Source organism: Megascapheus bottae, chromosome 9 (genome assembly GCF_031878675.1).
Source record: "Megascapheus bottae isolate mThoBot1 chromosome 9, mThoBot2.hap1, whole genome shotgun sequence".
Classification (NCBI taxonomy): Eukaryota; Metazoa; Chordata; class Mammalia; order Rodentia; family Geomyidae; genus Megascapheus; species Megascapheus bottae.
The window spans coordinates 45,468,420-45,495,171 of NC_143517.1; the positions used below are offsets into that span (position 1 = coordinate 45,468,420).

Genomic DNA, 26,752 nt, shown 5'->3' on the forward strand with positions numbered 1-26,752 from the left:
CAAGGTGAAGGGCATGCATTCAATATGAAAATACTACATCAAAGCCGGGGATTGGTGTCTCACACCTGCAATCCTAGCTACTCAGGAGACTGATGTCTGAAGATTGCAGTTCAAAGCCAGGCCAGGCATGAAAATCTGTGAGATTCTAATCTCCAATTAACCACCAGAAAACTGGACATAGTGCTGTGGTTCAAGTGGTAGAATGGTAGCCTTGAGATGAAGAGTTCAGGGATAGTGCCCAGGCCCAGAGTTCAAGCCCCATGACAGACAGAAGAAAAAGAAAAAAATCAAAATAAACGATGAAAATAATATCTTACAGGGGCTCTACTTCACACATATTGCACCAAATTCTGAAAATATAACCCTTATACCACAGATTTTCAGAATCATCATGGGATGCTTCCAGAAGTCCCTGAGCTCAGATCTTAAAATGCTCATCTCTGTGTCAAATACTGCCAAATTGGTATATAATCTATGCACATCCACTTTCTTTGGAAGTGACTACAAGTGGTTTGTTAGCATATATCCTTTATGGGCAATGATAAAGTGTACATGTTGTGGATAGGTACAGGATTTTTTTTTTTGCAAATTCTCTTGATCCACAGATACAGTGGGCTGCTATTAAGGTATAGTCTTTGAAACACAGCTCTACAAGCAGATATTATGATCTTCATTTCACAGGTCATTTCCCTGAGGATTTCAATTGCTTTTAGTAATTAAAATTCCTAGCCACCATGAGGCTGATTGGAACTCAGGCTGTTTGGCTGAAATTTTCAAATTCAGAGTATAAATAGTAATCTAGAAATAGATACCAACATAGGTTTCTAATTTCTAGGGTTTTTTTTAAGGGCCATAAGGTGGTGGTAGCTTTTTTAAAAAATATACTATTTGTTTTTTTAATATTCTTTCACTAAAGTAGAAAAGAGACACAAAAGTATAATTTTTAAGTTTTTTAATGCACAAAAAGAACATCCCAGCAACAGAACAAGCATTGACTTATTGACAATAGAGCACTACATAAAGGAGAGCCCTCCCCACTCAGTAAATATGGATATAGCATAGACATGAAAGGAGGTGGATGCTTCAGGATTGAATATAAACCCTAAAGCTAACTATACAACATCCATATATGGCTTATTATCCAATAGCAATATGTTCATAGTGATGCATATGACATTAATATGTGTTTGAAAGATGCTCTTGATTCAAGCATTAAGCAACAACAACAAAAATACTGAAGAGGTAGTTTTGCCAATGCAAGGTGAAAAAAAAAGGCTTTACCTTGCTTTGGTTGTTTCCTTAAAAATCTACAACCATTTCTTTTTGCTTCTAATTTTCTCCTGGATCAACCAGAAGGAAAGTGTTTGTAGAAGCTGCCAATTTTACAATTCACTAAGAACCCCTTCTCTCCTGAGGTGGATAACAATGTTTTTGAAAAAAACTATTCCATTAGTCAACTGGCAAGTTTCCAATTGTGGTTCTTTCTGTTCTCGATATGAAATAGATTCTGACTCGATGAAGTCACACTCTATTTCAATTTTTGAGTCTGAATGATTTCATGATACTCACTTCCACCATCACCTAAGAAGGTTGACAGTTGACCTATTACTGAAAAGTCAGGAAATACATTTTACGTTTAATTTTTTTAAATGAAGTTGGAAATGACACATTGAGTATTATAGGTGACTGCACACAATTTGTGGTAGTTCTCTCTGTGTTGCACAAAGTCATCGCGTCATTGACTCAAAGGGAATCTGAGCTTCTGATGGCCGGAGAGTTTCTACTGCTTTTTCTGCTCGGGGATGATGGACTGAGGAAGGTCTGCCAGCACTGAAACTCTTCGACAACAAACTAGCTTATCCTATCTTTACAACAACAAGAAATAAGCCCACAAAATTTTAAGGAAATTAAAAGAAAACATTTGCAACTCGCAAAATCTAGAACAGCCACTTACCAGACAACGGTTAGAAACACTAGAAACCAAGTAACATCCTTTTAATCAGTTATGACTCGTTACACGCAGAATGCATAAATATACAGTATATAGAGCTCTACATATTGCTCCAGAAGAATATATGTACATATGAGCAATGTACTGAAACTGAGCAAGAATTCCCACAGCATATCCCCAGCTTTAACAACAACAATAATAATAATAATAAAGCAGTTTTCATGACAGGACGGTTTGAAGGTCACAGATGCCAAGAGTGCTGAGTGGTAACACTAAGCAGAGAGCCACATACACTTATCCTTGCAAATACATAAGGTGACAATGAAGGTCACAAGTGAACAGCACTTTGCCTGCTGCGCAGTTTCTCTCTTATAACTAGACACAAGTGCATTCTTCAGTGGTGGTCTGCAGCCTCACAACTCTCATGCGTGTGTCCACCGTGCCAGGCACACGCGGAGCGAATCACAGTCCACACACTTCAGATTGGCTTCTACTGATTCAGGTCAATGAGTTCCTGCCGTCACAGACTCCAGATTCAATCTGTAGCATAAATAATCCAGAGACCACACTTGGAACACCGCCATTCACAAGATACTACAAGAGATACTGGGCAGAACAGCATGAACACTGCACGCCAGTGTGCAGGAGTGGAGAGTAGCTTTGTGCACTTTTGCAAAAACAGAAACCCCCAATGATCCACCATGGACATGATGTCTTTTATTGGCCAGCCCTATCTGTAGCTAAGAAGACACTATGCTGCTCCTGAGCCCTTTCGATCAGCTTCCTCTTCTTCTTCCTGTTCCTCTTCTCCTTTGCCTTGCCTGTTCTCTTCCCTACAATGGGGGAGAGAGTGGGAGGGAAACAAATGGAGATATGTCAGAAAAGGTTCTTTCTCTAGGAAAGAAAACAAAAACACATTGAGAGTTTTACACGAAGCCCATCTGGAAAACATCACCTATGGGGGGGAGGGGGAAGAAAAGCAACCTCAAAGAGAAAATTGTTCACATTAATTTTGACGATATAATAATAATTTACTAAATTGGATATGCTGTCTAAAAACAGAGACTGATCTTCCTGTTACAGGCAACTGGCATATTTAAATACCTCCCAGCAGCCAGATCAGTGTTTCAAAATATCATGCTGCCACAAAAATTCCATTTATTCCATACTACTTTTAACAATGCTACCCTTCACCAGACAGCTTTATGTCTTTCTACTGCTCCATATGTCAGTGGGTCAAAAGAAAATAAGCATCTACCTACAGTAAATATACCAAAAGTTTCATACTTCCCTTCTCCATACCCCTGGAGATGAAGAGAGTCTTGCTTTTAATGTTATTCCTTCTATGTTCTTCAAACACCAATATCTGTAATGCTTTTTATATTTTCTATAAACATTCATATGGGCATTATTCACTCAATGTCTCATGGTTTCTTATCCAAATTCCCTGGACAAGTTTTTTTCTTATTTATAATGCAAAGCAAGGAAAAAAATACTTGTCCTGATCAACTAGTGGTATGTGTCTAACTACCAGAAAATCACACCAAGTTATCCTGTTTCTCTGTTATAGCCACCAGGAAGTCTCTGGGCTAAATACTTAAGGTTTTCCTCCATCAAGAATTTTTGGGTAGGGCTTTTCCTTTGCTTCTGGCATTTTTCACTTCTTCCATCTTGTGGTCATGGTTTATGGTCTTTAGAACATCTCAACGTTTCTTTGCAAGCATGTACACACACACACACACACACACACACACACACACACACGTGGTAGAGTAAAAAAAATGAGGACTATAAGGCATTTGGTTTTGATTTACTGTCTTATTTAGTTTCTACATCTATGAATCAGGGAATGTTTCTGAAGAAGAAGGGTTTTACAAGATTCTGGTGTTTTACAGAAGGTAAACGACCCGTAGACGTGTTCAGGTATGAACAATGCTTACTCTATCGAGTCAGAAAAAAAAACCAACCTGTCAATCTTCCTCTCATATACACCTTACAATCTAATTTTATCATGGAGTGCTAAAAAGTCAATTATACTCCTGTAGAGTTTAACCACAAAACACCACAGCAATCCAAAACTACGAATGGAACATTTGATTCTAATTCATAATGGCTGATCTTCAACCTTGCTACATCTAACAAAACTCAGGCTTTTATATACTAAAACACAATGGGGCGAGTGGCTGATGCAAAAAAAAATGAAAGGCAAAATGTAGATGGGCAGAGTCTATACTTATTGGAAAAGTCATACACAATTGAAGACATGAGATTCCTAAGTGAAGGGAAAGGATTCTCCTTTTTATTTTTCTGCTTTTTTGATTAGACAGTGCTTTGGTTAAAGATGCAAAACAGTCTTCTACTCAAGTCCCTAGTAGAAGTGGATGCACAGTCAATATTCAATATTTGCTGAGCACTAATTTTGATCACAAGTGGTTTTAAAATAACTTATTCTTAATAAGACATTGCAATAAAATAATGAGAACATGACTGTGCCCTCATATTAAATTTAGAAAGTCCTTGACGTTAACTTCTGGTTCTCATTAAATTCTGGCATTAATGTTATTATGGCATTTTGCCATCTTTAAACATAGTTAATCCTATCCAATGAAACTTTAGTTCAAGTCATTATTAATCAAAGCAACTGTAAAGTTACAAGTATTTAGTAACATTATCTCTAATGATGAGACACTTACTAAAGGCAGACAAAAAGTACTTTAATAGTATATTTTTAAAAGAAGCTCCAATTAACAAAACTAATATAAAGTTTTCTGTTTTATATTTTCTGAGAAAACACAATTGTTCACTTAGAAAATCACTATGTTTTGAACACTTGTTGTGCTTACACTTCATTTATACAAAGCCTGAAGTTTCTCTTAAAGGTAGATGTAAATTAAGTAAATAGAAAAATAGAATGAAGATTTGGAAAGGCTAGAATAAAAATGTAAAAAAATTTTCACATGTGTAATTGTCAATTCTTCATATAAGCTAAAAGAGTTGAAGTGTATATGGCTTTGACAATCAAAATGACTAGAAAAACTCATTCTTAAGATAGTCTTTAACTGTCTGGGAGTTTGACCTAGCGGTTGAGTGTTTGCCTAGCATGCACGAAGACCCGGGTTCAATTCCTCAGAACCACATACATTAGAAAAAAAGCCGGAAGTGGTGCTGAGGCTCAAGTGGTAGAGTTCTAGTCTTAAAGAAAATCCAAGGACAGTACTCAGGCCCAGAGCTTATGCCCAGGACCCGCAAAAAAAAAAAAAAAAAAAAAAAAAAAAAAAAAAAGATAGTTTTTAATTACCTGATACATTATTCTGATTTAATTGTCAGTATCATTAGTTTTGCTAGCTGACATATTTTGTAATAAAGAAGTTAATATTTATATAAAACAGTTGACTATTGAACACTCAACAATGTTTCTGAAAACATATAAAATATTGTTAACCGTATTATTCCTTTGGCAATAACTTTGTGATACCATTTCCAAGAAACAATTCTGAGGGGTCCTACTTACAACCCTGGTGATTTTCCTCAGAAATCTCTTTTGAATGACATCTTTTTACTATTGTTTGCTTGAGTGGTTTTGGTTTTGGCCCGTAACATTTTTCATGTAAGTTGTATTACAAATACCAAAGAATTAGGATGATTAGCAGCATTTGACCACAGACAGGCCTAGATTAACTGAAAATATTTTGTGGACTACTGTAGGTTGTTCTGACTTTAATCTCAAGTCAAAGTAATAAAAGAATACTAAAGCATAAGGTACTGGAGAGTGCCGGTGGTTCATGCCAATAATCTTGGCTACATAGGAGGCTGAGACCTGAGGATCAAGTGGCAATTGTCTCCAATTATACACACACACACACACACACACACACACACACACACACACACACACACACACAGAGCTAGAAGTGGAGGTGTGGCTGAAGTGATAGAATACTAGCGTTGTAGCCTTGAGTACAAAGCCCAGGGACAGTGCCCAGGCCCTGAGTTCAAACCCTAGGTCTGGTATGCACACATGCACACACACACACATAAATACACACACACACGCACACACACACACACCTAAACCATATATAGTATATTGAGTTTTCCATACATTTTTCATAACTTATGATTTCAAATGTAAGACTTTATGAAGATTAATATTTTCCAAACATTTGTCACCCTGTTATTCTATCTTTGAAAGCATAGATGTATGCTGACTTAATTAAGATTACAGCTCATTCTTGGTGCATTTATGCTGTATAGGAAGCATTCTAGGGAAATCATAATGTCAAGCCAACCAAAGAGCAATTCATGGATTTAACTTTCAACTCATAAGAGAAGACTTAGAAAATGTATTGCTAAAGATCAGAAGAGGTGTGAGTTTAAAAGGAGAATATCAGCTCCTAGCATGGCTCTAACTCTACTGAGCAGTTATACAAATCTTCATCCTCAGAGCTTTGTAGATCAGTACAGAGGGTGTATTTTGGAGATCCTTCAGGAACTGCTCTGTGGGAACTAAAAATGACTGGCTGAAACATCACCATCTTAAAGGAAGGCAGTGTGACATACTAGAGAAAGGCTGCTACACTGCGGAGGAAGGAAACAAAATTCACTAGTAAGGGATTAGATTTGTGACTCTCCATTTCTACACTGATGGAATAAAGAACTCCCTCTCTCTCTCTCTCCCTCCCTCTCTCTCTCTCTCTCTCTCTCTCTCTCTCTCTCTCTCTCTCTCTCTCTCTCTCTCTCTCTCTCTCTCTCTCTCTCTCTCTTGCTAAAAGCTATAGAATGCCATGAGAAGAAATTGTGGTGTCCCTAGAGTGAAAGGAAGGTGTGTACAGTAACACTAGTAAGACAAGATTATCATCAAAATAAATGGACATTATCAAAGCCACATTCTAACCAGGGTAATTACATTGATTTGCACACATGTGGAAATGGTCCAGGCGGATAACCTATCTGCTCCTGTACAGTGAAAGGTGAACACTCCCTTATGGAAATACTCCTCACATCCAGCTGCAGATTACTGCTATTAGAATCAGAAATAGGGTGACGTTATTTTGAAGCAAGATACAAGCCGACTCACAAATTACATGAAGCTGTGAAAATACTGACTTCCATAGCCAGTCAGACAGTGATTCTGTTCTTTCAGAAGCTCTCACATTCTAGGAAGTTCTACAAATGGTTTTCCTTTCACTAGATCTAAGGAATTCTCTGCATTGTTGGATGATTTTTGCACATCCATCAACACGGCACAGACATTATCTAGGGTTGCCATACTAAATACTGTTTGGAGAAAGATTTTTCTCAGGATAAATATAATGGTAGAAAACTGAAGGGAGGCAGGAATCAGCAACCAAGACTATAAAAAAGATAAAAGCTTCTCTCTCATTCTATCTTTTTTTATCCCCCTGTATCTATTTATGCAACCTATATTTATATATGTATAGAGATATCTATATAGAGATATATCTACATGCATATTTATAGATGTTTACATCTTTTTGGCTATTTTTGTCAGCCATGGGGCTTGAATTCTGGGCCTAAGCATTGTCACTGAGCTCTTCAGCTCAAAGCTACCACCCTATCCCTTGAGCCACAGCTCAAGGGTTAAATGGAGATAAGAGTCTCATGTTCTTTAGTACCTGGGCTGGCTTTGAACCTTGATCCTCAGATCTCAGCCTCCTGAGTAGCTAGGATTACAGGTGTGCCCCACCTAGATGTTTATATCTTACAGTGCTATAGAGATATTTATTATATGTATACATATATATATTTATAGATGTACAAATACTATATGTATACCTGTACATCCACACAAACCACAGAAAGTAAGCTACATTGTGACAAATATGATCACCATTAATAACCACTTTTTTAATTGTATTTTTTGTTGTGGTCACGTACAGAGGGGTTACAGTTACATTGGTCTGGTAGTGATGACATTAGTTCTTAAACATTGATACCCCTTCCCATACGTTTCTCCTACGTTCCCTCCCCCCATTCCCTCCCAATTGTCTTGTCTTTCCCCTTCACTTCCCTATTTCAAATAAACAAATTAACATATACACAATATAATAGGTGTCACAATCATGACACCTAACATGACAACATGAGATTAAACATAAAGGGGAAAAAAAGAAAAGAAATACCTTCACATCGCACATTAAGAACAACAATCACAAAGATAAACCTCTTGTTTCCATACCCTGGAGTTCATTTCATTTAGCCTCATCCTATATAGACATATTTATATAGCTTTTAATCTATTGTGAACCTCTGCTAGGAGAGTCCTAGATGTGTAATAATGATTACAAATGAGTGAAACCATACGCCTATGATTCTTTGGGTCTGGTTTACTTCACTTAATATGATTTTTTTCCAAGTCTTTCCAATTTCTTACAAGTGGACCAATGTAATAACCATTTTTATGGCCATGCTTATAATAAAATTACCTAAAACCAAAAATGCATTTTAATTATATTGTATTACCTGTAAGTAATTAACCTATTTTAATAAGTTTGTGATGTTCAAGTTTCCACTGCATTTACAAATGTTCTCATAGGGAATTGGAGATCACATGAGAGATTTAGCCACCCTTCAAAGCAGCTAAGCCTGAAGGACGGCAAGCCTGTTTACTCTCCATCTTGGTAATTCTCTCCATAGTTCAGAAGATGCCCTATGGAGGCAAAATATAAAAGATGGTTTCCACAGCTAACATATGGAGTCCGAGTTGTAGGTAATAAAGAGCAATTAGGCAATTTCTTTTCCTTGTATGAACAACTTGATTTAGCCCAAGATTGAGTAGCCACAGAAATTTATTTATTTAAGAGTAACGAATGGTTCTCTGCACAAATGCCAGCTAGTTGCTAAAATACTTTAAAAGTTCATATAAAAATAAATGGAAGACAATACAATTCAAAAAGAAAAATGAAATAAACTAATAAATATACTTAAACAATTAAAAGTGTCAAATAAAATGAGATGTGGCTGCAAAGATTCTTAAAAGTAAAAGTACTTGGTGCTGGCAGAACTGGTTAAGCACATGCAGAAAACTAAAGTTGGATGCTTCTTTGTCACCCTGTACTAGAATTAACTCCAAATGGATCAAAGACCTGGAGGTAAAACCCGACACTCTGAAAACTTTACAAGAAGGAATAGGAGATACACTACACCTCCTTGGTACAGGTCGAAACTTTCTTATTAAGACCAAGAATCACAACAAATCAGAGAAAGGCTGGATAAGTGGGACTGCATTAAACTGCAGAGCTTTTGTATGGCAAAGGACATAGCTAGTAAACTAATTAGGAAGCCTACAGAGTGGGAGATCTTCACCAACCATACAACAGACAAAGGCCTCATATCTAAAATATATCAACAACTCAAAAAATTGAATCAATCCAAAAATAATCTCCAAAGTAACAACCATCCCATTAAAAGATGGGCCAAAGACTTAAAGAGAGTCTTCTCTGAAGAAGAAACAAAAATGGCCTATAGACACTTGAGGATATGCTCAACATCTCTGGTCATAAAAGAAATGCAAATCAAAACAACTCTAAGATTCCACCTCACTCCAGTTAGAATGGCCAGGATCAAGAAAACTAATAACAACAGATGCTGGAGGGGATGTGGCCAGGAGGGATCACTACTACACGGTTGGTGGGAGTGCAAACTCGTTCAACCACTGTGAAAAGCAGTATGTCAGTGCCTCAAAAGACTAAACATAGAGCTCCCCTATGACCCAGGAATTCCACTACTTGGCACTTCCCCAATCATCCAGAAACAAAGACATACTAAATCCACCAGCACAACAATGTTCATTGCAGCACTATTTATCATAGCAAAGATATGGAACCAATCTAGATGTCCCTCACTTGATGAGTGGATCAACAAGATGTGGTATTTGTACACAATGGAATTCTATGCTGCTGTCAGAAAGAATGACATTGCCCCATTTGTTAGGAAATGGAAAGACTTAGAAAAGATCATATTAAGTGAAGTAAGCCAGACTCAAAGGAACTTAGGCTCAGTGGTTTCCCTCATTTGTCATAATCAGTAGAAACCTTGGGCTCTCCTAGCAGAGATTTGCAATAGAGCAAAACCTTGATACAAAAAGCCATATAGTAGGATGCTAAATGAAAGGATCTCTAGGATATAGAAACATAAGCCATATAATGAATGATTGTTGTTCTTAAGGTACTATGTTATCTCGCATCTCTTTTGCTGTCCCTTGGTTATCTCATATTGTTACAGTATCTCACTTTGTTACCTGATATATCAGATATATTTGTATTTGGTTATTTGAAATTGGACAGGGAACGGGGGAAAACAAGATGAGGGGGGGGAGGGAAATGGGGACCAAGACATGTGAAAGGGTATCAATGTATAGGAATTAATGCACCATCTATCTGGCAAATATCATGTAACCCTTCTATTAATTACAATAAAAAATATATGAAAAAAAGTAAATGTACTTGAAGTTGGTGAGCATACGGTGAGATTGGCTCAGGAGGCATGAAGAAAATATGAAACTGACACAGCTTTTCTGCAAAAGTCATCTGGAAAAGCACATAAAAGCATTAAAAACATTCATGACTTTTACATCAAGATCTAGGAATCTATCCTAGGAAAATAATCTAAACTCAGGTTCAGATTTATGCAGAGAGACATTCACTAAAATTCTAAAAAAAAACAACAAAAACAAACAAAACCTGTAAACTACCTCTTCTTTTCAGAAGTAATTCTGAAGCAATAAATTGTACTTTTAACTACAAATTGAAACATTTTATATTTTAAGACCACAGCCATGAAATCTATTTCCAAGAGCACTGTAGTTTCGTGTTCCTAAATCTTCTCATAAATAGATCTAAGGAAAAAAATCACTCTCAAGGTTATGGTGAATAAACTATGGGGAAATAATCACCTTATTAGAATCTATGATATAAAACTCCACAACTACTCACCTAAACCCTTCAGAAATGAAAAATGAGATATTCCTTCATGACTTGTATATATATATATATATATATATGTGTGTGTGCACGTGTGCATGCATGTATGTGTGTGTGTCTGTGTGTCTGTGTGCATGCACTGGTGTACTAGGACTTGAACTCAGGGACAGGATAGTTTCTCTTTGCTTTTTAACAAGGCTTGAGCTACACCTCCATGTCTGACTTTTTGGTGATTAATTGGATATTAGGAGTCTCTTTAATTTGTCTGCTGGAGCCGGCTTTAAACTGTACACCTCATTTCTCAGCCACCTGGGTAGCTAGGATTACAGACAAAGGCCACTTATGCCTTCTAATGGCTTTTTTATTTTTGATCTAAAACTATAAAATCATTTTAAGTAGGCAAATAGGATAAGCAGGCCTAGGATTCACCCCAGTAATATTCTAAATAATTCATTATAATATTTCAGAACAGCACATTTATTTTAATTGAAAAATGAAAATGTTATATATGTTAGTATGTGATGTGTACATATATGTATATATATAAACTTATTGTTAAATAACTAAGTCAAACTAATTAACACATCATCTGATAGATTGATCATAGGTGTGAGAAAATTTCAAATCTTTTTAAAACCATTATGTGATACATAAATAATATTTTACCTGCCATTTTCAAATGTGCACATTTTTATTTACATCAGTTTGGAGATCAGAAGCAAAGGCAAAAGGGTAAGTATAAAACAAATGAGTCCATTCCTACTTTTCATTATAGGACCAAGTCTATTTAGACACATTTTTTGTAACACTCATCTGACTTAAAAAAAAAACCTACATCTCTTTCCATTAAAAAATATTTCAGTCTAGTGGTAGAGTGCTTGCCTAGCATGCATGAAGACCCGGGTTTGATTACTCGGTACCACATACACAGAAAAGCTGGAAGTAGTGCTGTGGCTCAAGTGGTAGACCACTAGCCTTGAGAAAGTCCAAGGACAGTGCTCAGGCCCTGAATTCAGTCCCCAAAACTGGCAAAAAAAAATTCAATAGCTGGGCACAGTAGCTCACACCTGTAAACCTAGCTACTCGGGAGGCTGAGATCTAAGGATAGCAGTTCAAAGCCAGCCCAGGTACTAAAAAGTCCATGAGACTCTTATCTGCAACTAATCACTAGAAAACAGGAAGTGGGACTGTAGCTCAAAGGGCAGGCTGGTAGCCTTGAGCTGAAGAGCTCAGGGACAGCGCCCAGACCCAGAGTTAAGCCCCACAACTGACCAAAAAAATAATAATAATAATTCATAGCGGCCAGGAGTTTGGCCTAAGTAGTAGAGTGCTAGCCTCACATGCACAAAGACCGAGGACTGATTTCTCCATACCACATACACAGAAAAAAGCCCAAAGTTGTTCTCAGGTAAAGCTTTAGCCCTGAGAAAGCCCATGGACGGTGCTCAGACCCTGAGTTCAAGCCCCAGGATTGGCACAAATTTTTTTTTTCACAGATGACTTCTGATCATTGGCAAGACCTTGCTACGTCTAAGGCTTTAACTATACGCAAATGTTCTTTTTGAGGAAAAAAATGACATTGATTTGTCACAATTATTAAAGGAAAGTATTGAATTTCAAGTTAGCAACTGAAAAACAAAACCTGAATTTCCAAGCAATGGCTTAGCCAGGTGCTTTAAAAATATACAGATAATCTACAGTTATCACTCAACTAATTGGTCTTCTTACAAGTTATAGAGTGAATACCATCCAAAATAAAAACTAATTGACAAAATTCACTTCTCAAATCATATAAACATGAAAAATATTTGGACTATCAGGATGCAGAATTATAGTCATTTGTGAAGTTAGCTTCCAGGCACCATTAATTCATGCCTGTAATCCTAGCTGCTTAGGTGGCTGAGATCCAAGGACTGTGGTTCAAAGCCAATCCAGGCCAGAATGTGTGTGAGACTTTCCAGTTCACCACAAAAAAGCTGGAAGTGGAGCTGTGTCTCAAGTGGTAGAGTGCCAGCCTGAAGCAAAAAAAAAGCCCCAAAATAATGTCCAAGCCCTAAGTTCAAGTCCCAGAACTCACATGTACACATGCGTACATGCCATACACACACACATGTGAATTCAGTTAGCTATTATGACTAAGAATTGACTGTATTACTGTTTTCCTGTTTAAGTTTATCATGTTTTAGTGTATATACAATGGTACATTATGTGAATGCCTTTAATCTTCAAGATGTCTCAATGCTTCTTATACATAACGACATTGCAGGGGTGGTATGTTGATGTCACCTGTTCATTTCTTTGGTTTCAACATCTTGTTTCATGCTCAAAATGGTGAAAATGAAAGAACAAGGTCAGCCTATAGATAGTCTAGACTTTTATGAATTACAGTACCTCTAATATTTCCTCCATGTGGAATTTCCAAAGTTCTTTCTTTATCTTAATAGTTCTGAAAGAAATACTTCTCTGGGTGTACAGGATGACTTTTAAAGGGGCAGTGAAATATTGCCATGATATTGATCATGCTAGCTGATCCAACTTGAAGCCATTTAGCTATGGAACCTCAGACACACACAAAACAAGGCATGACTTCATGGGGAATTAAGGAAGGTGAGTTCTTACTTAGGTTTATCGCAAAAACCAAATGTTTCCTGGTGGTAGGAACTGAATTGGCACTTCTTAATTATTTCATTTTGTGCTTAATAATTTTTTTAAAAAAGAAAGAAAATGATTTGCATTTCTTTTATGACCAGAGATGTTGAGCATTTCTTCATGTGTCTATAGGCCTTTTTTGTTTCTTCTTCAGAGAAGACTCTCTTTAAGTCTTTGGCCCATTTTAAAAAAAAAAAAAAAAGAAAGAAAGAAAGAAAGAAAATGAAAAGAACTACATAGTTCGACCACAAGAGGGCAATAAATCACTTTTACTGTAAGAATATCAGTCAACAGACTTCTGTTGTTTAGGGGAACTTCAGAGTTCTAATTTCTTAAATATTCTACACATCACAATTGGAGGCTTATTTTTCTTTTCTTTCTTATTAAAGGTTATCTCTGTAGAAGATTAAACAGTAATAAGACCCAACAGTGTCTCATGGTAAAGATAGTTAATGAGAAAACAAAGGAATACTAGGAAGATGTGAACAATGATTTATTCCCTTGTCCAATTACTACTTTCTTATGGGGAAGTTCACATAAACTTCCCATGAACAAGAGAACCTGAGCTTATGTCTCTTATTGATAAGCAAAGAGTTATATCACTGAAAAATGATATTTGCTATCTACCAGTCCAGAAAGTACACACAGACTTGAATAGGAAAGATAAAAGTTGATCATTTTGGGATAATTCTTGACAAAAGATTCTAACCAGATTGGGATCATAATCACAAGTCAGCTGAATGGGGCAAATGGAGAAACAGTAAGTGTATCACGAGGACAAGCTACCCTAGGTGAACTTCACCAAGTTTTAGATACTAAGCAAATTAGGCAAACAACAATTATAAATCTGAGTGACCTACCTAAGTTCCTACAGCTAATCAGTAACAGAACTGGGTTGGGATGACAGGTTTCTGTTTCTCTCTTCTTTAAATACTTTTATAATGTTCTAGTCACTGGATAAGGAGACATTGTTAATTTTTCAAGAAAGCAGGGACTCCTTAGGAGACAACTAATATTACTGCACTTAAAAGAAGCCACTGACTTCATTGAAACTGTGTTCAGAATAAATAACAACTTACTCGGCACAGTTCATTCTTTGCTTATTCTGTTCCTTTCCTTTTAGCAAGATACAGTCTACAAGTTTTCCTCAGCAAAGTAAACATGTATTGTAAGTACTTTTTATGCATTCTCACTCAATCGAAATACTGCCAGATTGTGCAGATTCGTTCCTTAAATTTATTCAAAAATTTAAAAATCCTGGAAAATATATGATCAGGTATATTTGGCACTTCCCAATCAACTTAGGGAAACAACAATAGCAAAGGAATGGATTTTGATGAGTAAAGGACGACAACGTGTTCATCCAATTAGGAACTCTAAATAATCAGAAAAGAATTTCAAGTTCCTCTGTGGCTGACTTCATAGTACAAGAGAACATACCTTGTGAGGTAATTCCATTAGAACAAGATGACTTAATGCATTCTTCTTGATCTTAAATCAATAACCATCAACAAAATGGAAAAAAACAATTGGCATTTAACACTCTCATAGGGCAAGCATTTATCTACTTTAGATTCAACATGCTTTCTGTGGAACTTGAAGATGTGCACAGAAGTAAAAATAGGAGTTTCTACTTAGATGCTATAGAAGAACAAGTGTTATCCATTTAAGCCTGCCATAAAGACAGTAGATCTTACACAAATCCAGCCAGCTGGGTCTTTATAAATAGTTCATGTAGGCTTTCCTGACCCTGAATATCCCGTGACTTTTCATGTGCTGGTCAATATATATCTTAAACCATAGAGTTAGGAAAACCTGACTAACTCTGGAATGGGTGACTCAAAGCTTTAGCTCAAGGTGAGGGAGAAGAGCTAGAGTGAGCAGACATCTGGATCACAGGATAAGATCCTGGCCTTGGGGAATCATGCAGCCTTAGAGTCAAAGAAGAAATGTGCTACTTTTTAAAAGCTAGTAATACTGGATCAGTTTATTACTTTTGAATCAATCTTAGTTTTCTCACCTCTAAACTAACAGTAGCAACACTGCCTGCCTTACTATTTTCATGTTCTCTCTCTCTCTCTCTCTCTCTCTCTCTCTCTCTCTCTCTCTCTCTCTCTCTCTCTCTCTCTCTCTCTCTCTTCCTCCCTCTCTTCCTCCCTCCCTCCCTCCCTCCCTCCCTCCCTCCCTCCCTCTCTCTCTCTCTCTCTCTCTCTCTCTCTCTCTCTCTCTCTCTCTCTCTCTCTCTCTCTCTCTCTCTCCCTCTTTATTTCTCTCCAATGCTTTACACTAGGTTCTGCACTAGTAAGTAGAAAGCTGAGTTTTGCTTCTGGTGTTCTGCACTGCCTCTTTCTAAGAGTTTTAGGAAGAAAACAGAAGGAGTGTTGGCAAGGGCAAATCCATTCAGATGATATGTTAAACCAGAGGCCAGTGTTCATGAATCCTAAATACGTTCTAATAGTTCGTATTACAAAGAAATGTGCAAGCAAAGCTTATAGGACCTAGACCAAATCATGAGTCCAATTTTGTTCTGGCTACACCAATGGCAAAGACCAAATGCTAAAACTCCTGAATAATCAGAAATACAAAATAAAATACAGTCAATATCCTCTAGGACAGAACCTAGGGTACTCATCCATGCCATCTCTCTGCATGAACATGATCTCTATCCATCTATTCTAGAAAGGGATATTAAAGACCCAAGAGAATAATTAAATACGTATTAATAATTTTTAGTATTTTGATGGGAGCATTTGACTATTAAAACTCCAGATCTCCTCTTGTGGTTACTCAGAGATTCTGAGAGAAAAATTATTGGCCACTAGTATCAATAAAGTCAATATATTCTTTAAACCTTATTCGATCATCTTTACTCTTTCTACAAGTATATAGTTAGCAGATGTACTGCTTAGCTGACAAAGTTAGCAAAATTAATTAGCCTTATGTAAACACATACGGCCTATTCTTCTCTTGAAATGTCATAGTTATTTGAGAGACTGAAATTTTATTCTTGCCGAAGTATTCCAAATGACACTGCTATCATTTTTCCAGCACTACACTTTCAGCCTAACCTTTTGATACCCTTTCCTAAAGGTACACAGATGATATAAAAGTAATGGAACTGGGATCTATGCCATTGCAAATGTTCATATATAAAACATGTAAGAATGGTGAGTTTTTAAAAGTGGGTTCTTTCCAACATCATCTGAGTTCAGGGGAGGAATACTACATAGAAGAATATGTTGTATAGACATGGAAATTTGGTTTAAATTTTAGTGACACTAGGACAAGTGATCCAAAACTTTTTAGTTGGTATCTCATCTAAGCCTCAGCTTTTCTTGGTAATATGTGTGAAATTGTAGTGACCTGCTAAGTGAAGTCAGGATGAGGATTACACAGTGAGAAGTTGAGTCACATTCATGGCTTAAGATGTGTGAGTGGCGATGCTTGGCAAAGTGGTGATAATAGCAGCCACAATGAGACCAAAGGAACAAGAATAGATTTAAGCTTCCTGAAACCAACTCAGAGCTAAACTGCAAAAAAGGTTTAACCCCATGCCCTGACACTGTTTGAAGTTCAAGGTCACAGCCGCACTGTTAAGCTCCTCTACATCAGTACCTAGTTTCCTGATTAGTGTAAGTCTCTCTTGCTATTGCTGATGGTTGGGACCTGCTTGCCTGCATGAGTCATGTTATATACTCCAGCTTTAAACAGATTTGTAAAAGTAATTTTTCATTGTTTTGAGAGGTTAAATAACACCACAGAAGTATTCAGGTCCAGCAAAGTGGGAGTCATGCAGCACAAGGAAAACACCCAAAGGAAAACAAATGTGCAGAAGAGATAAATTCACTTTGTGATGGATGTTTACCAAGAAGAAATTACATCCACAATTCTCTCAGTTGGGGACCAATGGCAAGTTACATGCCCCCTGTTTAGCAACTGAAACTCAGCCAGATCCTGCGGCTTGGCTCCCACACAAGCTTTAAATACATGAACTCACAGAACAGCACCCAAGAAAGCAAATAATGTGCACACTGCTCTTGGCTAAGAACTGAGAGAGAAGACAGAAAGAATTTTTTTCAATAACTACAAGCTTGAAGAGATTATGGAGATAAATGGGTTCAGTTTTTGCTAAGGTAGAAAACATTCAATTAAGTCTTCAAAATCTCCAAAGGAGAACATTAAAGCGCAGTACCAGTCCCTTTTCTTTTCCTGCCTCCCATATCTCTGGTACCTTGAAACTACCTACAACAGATTACAGGAAGCTTTGATCAGATAACAGATTTCAGTAGCTGTTCCCTATTCCCCCCCCACACACACACACTTACCTAAATAGATTTTCTACTATGACAAAAACAAAGGAAAAGCAATTTTGTCTGTAACAGTCACTCTGAATTTTAAGGAAATTGTATGAGAAATGTCAACTACAGGGGAAAATAATGTCACCACATGGAATTATTGAACCCAATTCAGCTACAATATTTATTGGAAGAATCTTTTCATCTACCTATCTGAAGTCCTCTAACATTCATTTGGAAAGAACTTCTCTATAACATTACTTTTTGAAATATAGATTGGTGTTTGGTTCCAATACTAATGCTAGAGCTCAGGACTTCACATTCTCCCTTGGCTTTTTCACTCATGCCTGGCTCTCTAACACTTGAACCATGCTTCCACTTTCAGAACTTTTCTGGATAACTAGAGATAAGAACTCTCACAGTTTTATCTCCCAGGGCTAGGTTCAAACCATGATCCTCAGATCTCAGTCTGTTGAGTATCTAAGATTAGAGGCATGAGCCACGGGCACCCAGATAAGACTGTTTATTGACATTATTTAAGTGGACGGACAGTGTGAACTTGAGTTCTGGTCTAATAGGCCAATTACTATTAAAAGTATTGTAGACGTACTGACTCATGAAGAAATCATTGCAGCTTTCAAAGTGGGAATTTTTCTTTGTCAAATGGGGAAACAGAGGAAACTGAAATTACATGAACTGCCAAGCTCATAGATCTACTAAAATAGCTGGATTATGAATTGTGAAAAACTCAATTTCACAGACTGTGCGAGCTAGGTTTTTTGTTTATCTGCAGTACTTTTCCACAATCCCCCCAGTTCTGAAGCAGCATGGCCCAGCTAGCTGTTAAATCATGGATGAACATTTTCAATGTACTTGATCATCTGACTTATTAAACAGCCTTCTTTGCATAATACTCCCAGTAGGATTTTTCATGATATGCAGATGTATTCTGAACCACAAACTTGAAAACAAACACCAGTGCACTACAATTATAGAGCCTTGGTTTTGTAATGGTTTCAAAGTATGTTGCTTCATCCCTAAATAAGTCATCTAAGACATGATGAGTACTCAATAAAGCCTTATTAAATATACAGTGATGACCTCATACTTGGAGAAACTGGATTTTCATCAAAAGCACACATACATTGCCCCTCATATCAAGGGCAGAGCCAGGCATTGACATTAGCCCTGTTGCTAGATACTTGACATGACCTCTATGTGTCATTTTTCATCCCATGACTGTATGATATGGTTCAAATCCTTACTTAACTACTAATTGACATGCTAAACTACCAACTAGAGTTTTACAGTCCAATTTGTTTCTCATCATTTAGGCAGCTGCTTAACCAAATCATGTTAATTTATTTCAGGGCATACATAAAATTCAGCATTCCTGTACCCAGACTAGGAAAATAATAGCATTTTTCTAGTGAATAAATTAAAAAAAGTTTAGATTACTTCCATAAAGTCTTATGACATGAAATGAAGCTAATTATAAGACAAAATTTTAGGTTTAAAACTACTTAATAATTCTGATTAGTATTGCACTAAAATTTGTACTGATAGACAAAAGTTACTTTGTATAAACTAGCTCTCCTCAAATTAATGGCTACTTCCTTTATAGTTAAAAGAGTATTAACACAAAGTATGTCTTTATTCTTCCTGTATCCTCCAAATCATAGCTTTTCCGTCCTTCTGGCTCCAAGATAGTCCAAGTGCAGCAATGCCCTTGGTAATTGGAGATCTGCAGTGTACATTTGACACAAGCCTCCTTTATTTCCCCATTAAATGCCGTCAACATACATAAATGTTATCATTCCAATGGCTATATGTTTAGATGCCCAGTGCTCATAAAATGAACTGAATCATATGTTTGTATCAAGTCAGAGAAACAAAAAAATTATTGTACTAAAAATTGAAAATAAGATCAAATAGAATATAATAAAATTCACAGAGGGTAGTTGTACAGAACTAGGAACTAAAACATGAAATAAGCAACTGAAGTAAGCTTTGGAGAATGTCACACCACTCACCACATAATAGTCCCATGCCACAGAGCAGGGAAAATCTTAAGGAAAATATTGTCAAATAAGACGGATTTAGTTTGTTTTTATTTTATCATCCCAGCAGAGAAATTTCCATGCAGACAGATACTATATCTGAACTCTAACTCTGACATTCCTAATTATTGAAGAGAGAATGTAATATATACAAACTTAAGCCATTCCTTGTTTCTGTGTGCATGGAAAGACGGAGAGCTTAATGAGCAGGGAATTGAGAGCAGGAAAAAAACAACCCACCATTCTGCCTATCAACAAAATACTAAAAAATGACTGGAATTTCAAAATGAGGTGGTCATACTAATGCAAATGTGACATGATTTTTAAGTTATTTATAAAGTTATTTTAAAAGCTAAGAAAAGCTGCTAGTGACTTGTGTGGATAATTCAGATTCTAAGTCAACACAAGACAAAAAAAAATCCCTGACACTCTTATTTCCAATCAACTGTGAAAGAGCTAGAAGTGGGGGGGCCAGGAGTTTGGCCTAGTGGTAGAGTGCTTGCCTACCATGCACGAAGAACCGGGTTCGATTCCTTGGTACCACATATACAGAAAAAGCAAGAAATGGTGCTGTGGCTCAAGTGGCAGAGTAGTAGCCTTGAGGAAAAAGCCCAAAGACAGTGCTCAGGCCCTGAGTTCAAGCCCCAGGACTGGCAAAAATAAAAAAAAAAGTGCTAGAAGTTGGATGTAGGGCTCATATGGTAGAGCACCAGCCTTGAGGAGAAAAGTTAAGAATAAATACAAGTTGGATGCAAACATAAGAAACACCATGCACAAAAGGCAAATGCTAAGAATTGTGATAGCTATGGCTTACATTTGTTTTGTGGAAATGTAGATAGATGGTTACCATCTTATATAGTAAGTATAGAAGACATGGAAGATAGGAAAGATCACTTAAGAGGTCACACTAAAATAGTCACGGTGGAAAAAAGAAGGCAGAACTAGATGGATGGGCAGCAGGAATTAAATTAAGGACCTGGACTCAAATGAAGGGTGAGCAACTGAATATGTGAAATAAAGACAGAAGCTTAATTAAGTATGAATAGGTTATGACTAAAGGAGGGGCATTGTACTTGCTGAAATAGGTCATAGCAAGCTGAATAGTCTATTTGATAGAAGAGTCAGAAGTCATTTACATTGAATTTGAAGGATATGTAGATGGCCAACTGAGAATGTGAAGGTGGAAAGCTGGGCTAGTTGAGGAGCTGGGAACGTAAAGGAGAAAAACATAATAAAGATGGATAAATAAGGTGGAAGAGATAAGTAAGGTCATCTTACAGATAAGGCAATAAGACTCAGAAGTATACTGAGTAATTGAAAAATGAAGGTGACCTTAAGGCTAGGGGCTCAATGTTGGAGCACTTGCATAGTAGGTTTTCAATGTCATGTGTGAAAGGAGAAAGTGCTAAGAGAACATCAGTTAAGAAGATGGTGACATTGTCCCAGTGGGTCAACTGAGTGTGTGAAGATACCTGTCTATGGTTTCTTCAGCATTCAAATGAATTTGGTCAGGAGACTTAAAAACTAGCAAGGGATGAGGCTAGGAGAATAATTAGTTCACCATCTCCACCCTTCTTCCATGTGGCATACTCTAAGGACAAGGCCTGGAAGGACTATCTCTCCGACCCTCCAGGAACTCAGGGCTGCAGGTCTGTCTTCCCGAACACGTCTATGGCATTACATCACAGGATGCAACCCTCTTGTGAATACCATGAATAAAATCCAGGGGTGCCATCTCTTAAACCCACACATACTGCTAATCTAATCCAGAGTTTAAGTCAACATGTCCCTACCAGTATAAAACTAGAAGAGAATCAGTTTTCTAGTATTACAATCCACATGCTGGACCTGCTATAAAAGCAAATATAAGTGCTGAGCATTCATGATTACAGCTATAACCCTACCTACTCAGGAGGCTGAGAACAGTATGGTCATGGTTTGAGATTAGCTTGGGAAGAACAGTTCATAAGAACTCTTTCTCAGTAATCCATAGTTCAGTCCAGTGGCCTGTTCCTGAACATCTCAAGCTACAGTGCAGGTTGAGAGTAGGAGGATAGTTAAGTCCAAGCAAGCTGGGCAGATAGGTCTACCAGAGCTGATTTCAATGGATGTATGTTGAATGTGGTAGTGTATGCCTGTGGTCCTAGCCTAAAGTAGGCAGATTCTTCAGTTCAGGAACATGTCTAAGTGGAATTTAAATTCTATCCTAAAGGTAAGAAAAACACAGGGCTGGAGGTATTTTTTGCTTTACAGAAGTATAGTGACCACTTAGAAAGTATGAGGCCCTAAGTTCAAACCTCAGTACTGATTTTTTTAAGTAAACAAAAAAAATCTTATTATAAACTTTTGTGTGTATTTATATTATCAGTTCCTGGGGCTTGAACTCAGGGCACTGGCCCTGAACATTTTTTTGCTCAAGGCTAGTGCTCTACCACTTTGAACTACAGCTCTACTTCCACTTTTCTGATGGTTAATTGGAAATAGTAGTCTCACAAGTTTCCTTTTTTTGTCAGTCATGGAGCTTGAACTCTGAGTCTAGGCACTCTCTCTGAACTCTTCAGCTGAAGGCTACAATCCTACCCCTGGAGCCACAGTGCCACCTCCGGTTTTCTAGTGGAGAGGCTCTCAATCTTTAGTGCCCAGACTGGCTTTGAACTATGATCCTCAGATCTCAGCCTCCTGAGTAGCTAGGATTACAGGTGCGAGCCACCGTGCTAGGCTACAAACTTCCCTTCTTACGACTGACTTCAAATCTGAATCCTCATATCTCATCTACCTGAGTAACTAGTATCACAGGTATGAGCCACTGATGCCCAACCAACTCTTTAAAAAATATTGATCAAAGAGTTCACATTATATACTCATATGAACCACATATGTATTTAAATAACCATACATTTAATTTAAATTTTATGTTCATAAAAATGATAGCCTTAAATTTATAACCCATTTAAAATATATGTAACATAAAACATGCACATATACATAAAATTATTTTAGCCCCACCACATTAACAATCCTAAAAGTTGACAAAAATCCATGAATAGATTTCTGGGGAGCACTTATGCCAAGTTTTACCTCTGATGAATATTTTTTAAATTCTTCTTTGTAAAGTAATAAAGCAATTTTTCAAAGGAAGCTGACATGACACTTAATTCTATTTGTCTTAGATGGCGCCGTTCAAGACTTAAGAAGGTTGGAAGACAAGAATAGAAGTTAAAACTACCATCATACAACACAACAAGTCATAAAGTCAGCATGTTTGGTATAACTTTGGACTCATTTCAATCTGTCTAAAACCTAAAGGTCTTGTCCTTGGACTTTACCATCTCTTTATTCATATCAAATTATGAAAACCTCAAAATAAATTTCCATTGTGAAAGTCTTAGCCTTTAATTTTGAAAAACTAAAATTCTTGTATGTTTTTCTAAGTTCTTCAAAGAATGCCTATATTCTTTGCCCAAGATCATGAAAAGTCAAAAAGACAATTCACAAAAGAAGAAAGAAATTGAAGGTAAGTGAAAGAATAAGTATTTCCATTAATAAACAGTGTAGCTAAAAATAAATGAAACATTCTAGTTTTTAAATAAAATTGAATTTTAAAATACAAAACATAGCTGGGTACTGAAGGCTTACATCTATAATCTTAGCTACTCAAAAGTTTGTGTATCTCAGTTCAGTGACAGCCCTGGCAGATATATTGAGAAATTGTCATCTTCAATTAGCTAGCAAAAAAATAAACATGGAGGCGTGGCTTGAGTAGTATAGCTCTAGCTTTCAGCAAAAAATATATATGTGTGTGTGTGTGTGTATATATATATATATATACACATATATGCAAGAGTTCAAGGCCCAGAGTTTAAACCCCAGTTCCTGCACGCGCACACACACACACACACACACACACACACACACACACACACACTAATAAAAATAAAAAAATAAGATAAAATTTCAAGCATAGTTCTAGCAAGGTATATAGTAAGTCTGGTAGTTCTATTTTGCTGTTAGCTGAACCACAAACAAGGCCTTGGAAAAGTCCTTTGACTAATTATTGTGTGTGTGTGTGTGTGTATATGCATATGTGTTGGTACTAGGACATTAACTCAGGTTCTGAGCACTGTCCTTTACCTTTCTCACTCAGGTCTGGTGATCCACCAGTTAAGCACAACTCTATTTCTGGCTAGACTCTCATATAGTAATTCTGCCTGGCTAGCTTTTAATCTTGGTCCTCAGCTTTCAGCTGTCCCAGTAACTAGACTATAGGTATGAGCTACTGACTTGTGGCTTCTCTTAGATGTTTTGGAGATGAAGTCTTAAGGACTTTTCTAGTGGGGCTGATTTGAACCATTATCCTTTAGATCTCCCCCTCCTGAGTATCTAAGATTATAAGCATGAGTTATGAGCGCTCAGCTGGGTAAAGTTGAGTATGGTGGTTCTTTGTCTCTAAGTACAGCTATATTGCCTCAAGCAAAAGTGAGACCCTATCTGAAAAATAAACTAAGACAAAATGAGTTGCCATATGGCATAAGTGGCTGAGCATTTGTCTAACAGGCACAGGGCCCTGAGTTCAAACCCCAATACTGCCAGTTAATAAGTAAACAGAGAAATAACTATTAATAACCCCAAAGAACATCAGCAGCAGCATAAGTTAGATCCAAATGAGTGGCATCTAAATATCCACATGGGAATTTTGCAAATTCATGGCTCCTTGCAGGGGCCCCTGAATTTGTGGAAAATCCACATTTCCCTAGGAATGAGTATCAAGATTTCCATTTTCAGAGATTAGAGGTTATGTCCTAAGCTAGTAGACATAGATGCAAGCAAGTGAAAAGAATTAGAACACACAATGATCTGGGGATGGCCCATCAGTTTCACAAACTAGTATTCTGCTAAATGTTAGAAAAATGACTTTCAGTCTTCATGAATACAAAAATCCATGCTTGCCTAAGTGAAGCGCCAGGAACCTGCAGCAAAACTGCTTCCTACGATCTCAGGAGCTCTGGTGACTGAGTGGACAGAGGCACCACATTAACATAAAAGGACATTAGCCCTCTGTCAAGGATTTCCATGTACTTCCTCTTCATTCTCCTTCCAATTTCACAAGGCTTTGGCATACATGTCACAAGCTGCCTCTTTACAGAAAAGAAAATCTGTATCAGAGCCTCAGCTCTAAGGAGACCAACTTGGGATTTTGGGAACTTTTTCTTTTCCTTTCTTTTTTTAAAAAACCAAATTTTATTGTCAGGGAGATGTACAGAAAGGTTGCAGTAGCATACATAATGTAGTGAGTACATTTCCTGTCAAACATTATAATCCCTCCCAAGTTTTTTTTCCCCATGTTCCCTCTCCTTCCCCAAGTTGTAAAGTTGACTTCTAACTTACAAAGGACAAACCAGTATATTAGGAATACAAACAAGACTTTTGCTTTTTCTAACTCTTTGCTTATTCTGCTTCCATTCATTTAAAAGGGTGGGAAAGTAAAGAGACGGGTAAAGTAGGCCAACCATGAATCCCAACGTGTGCTTTAGAGAGACTAGCTTCTAGGCAAGATACTGGATCATGAAGGCACTGGAGAGAATCTCAGAAGATGCCTAAAGGTCCAACTTTGAAATCCAGTGTGATGACTTTTATAAATTACTCTTCTTACAAAATTTAATAGTGGGTGCTTTCCCAACTGCATTTGATCTAGATTATGAGGAGAAATCACCCTCAGTATTTTCAGCAGAGCAGTTAAGGAAAAAAAGAATAGATAGATATATAGTTAGATACACTGATCCTACATAGGCATGCATAGGGAGGCAATAGGAACAGAATTCATAGTTTCTTATATATCTGCTTAGAATCCTAAAACTTTTCCAAAGTAGGAATATTTAAGTGAAATCACAGTATTGTAGCACTGTATCCAACAACATTCTTGTAACATAAAAACTTAGAACCATCAGTATTTAAAGAGAACATACTTAAGAAAATCAGGCATTGTATTGCCTCATTAAAAATTAAACTAAAAACTGAAAAAGTAACACTAGAAATTTATATTTTGTTATATTTCTTAAACCAATTTTTACCTCTATTCTCAGGAAAGTCTTGATAAATTCTGGGGCTGAAAACAATTAAGAAATTAAAAGTAGCCCAGAAATGCTCACACAGTTTCTTACTGCCTTCTCTTTTCCTCATTAAATGTTCCAACACTCACTCTTCAAATACATTTTCTCAAGCCTTTCATTTATGAATCCTTGCAGTTACTTAACACATTGAAAGATATTCTTTTTCAAAATACACATTTTCTCTGCCCATACTATCAGCACAAAAGGTCATTTTTTAAAGCTGGAATATCCCACCCACTTAGTGAAAATAAATACAATAAAACAGACCTTACCTCCCCAGCCCAACAACCAACTCGATTAAAACATTGGGTGGCTCACCTGATAGAAGCTAGTAGGATATGGAAAATATGTAGAACCTAAACACAAAGCCCAGCTCCTCAGAGGCGTGGAACCTCCGAGGAGACAGGTGACAGATGTGTCTAGGGACCAAACCAAAATAAAGATCTGTCCAGTGAAGCAGGGAAGGAATTTAAACACAACAAAAGCTCATGTTAGCACATGCTGGTGCCAAATGTATTCTGCAATCTCCAAAAGGCAAAGTATTTTGATGAACTGAGCCAAGAAATCCTGCAATTGAAATGGAAACCTAGACTTCCATTGGGGCTGCCTACCACATCTAGCCATAGCCCCGTCACTTGTGGTACTACAGCTGCAGCAGTGAAATTTATCTAGTGCTTGTACTTTTCATAATTGCCAAGCAAGGCCTTGAATCAGCATAAAACACACTGAAAAAATCTCTTCAAGAACA

The 26,752-nt window shown here is 37.1% G+C and overlaps 1 protein-coding gene across 2 annotated transcripts in view; it reads right to left on the reverse strand.

The window, feature by feature from the left end:
- Positions 1-943: 943 nt before the first annotated feature.
- Rspo2 (R-spondin 2) overlaps positions 944-26,752 on the reverse strand; it is a 145,414-nt gene continuing 119,605 nt past the window's right edge. For both annotated transcript variants that reach the window (XM_090339263.1, XM_090339264.1), the window contains one exon: positions 944-2,784. In XM_090339263.1, coding sequence (XP_090195389.1) covers positions 2,669-2,784 — 116 coding nt within the window. In that variant the 3' untranslated portion in view covers positions 944-2,668. The remainder of the gene's footprint in view (positions 2,785-26,752) is intronic.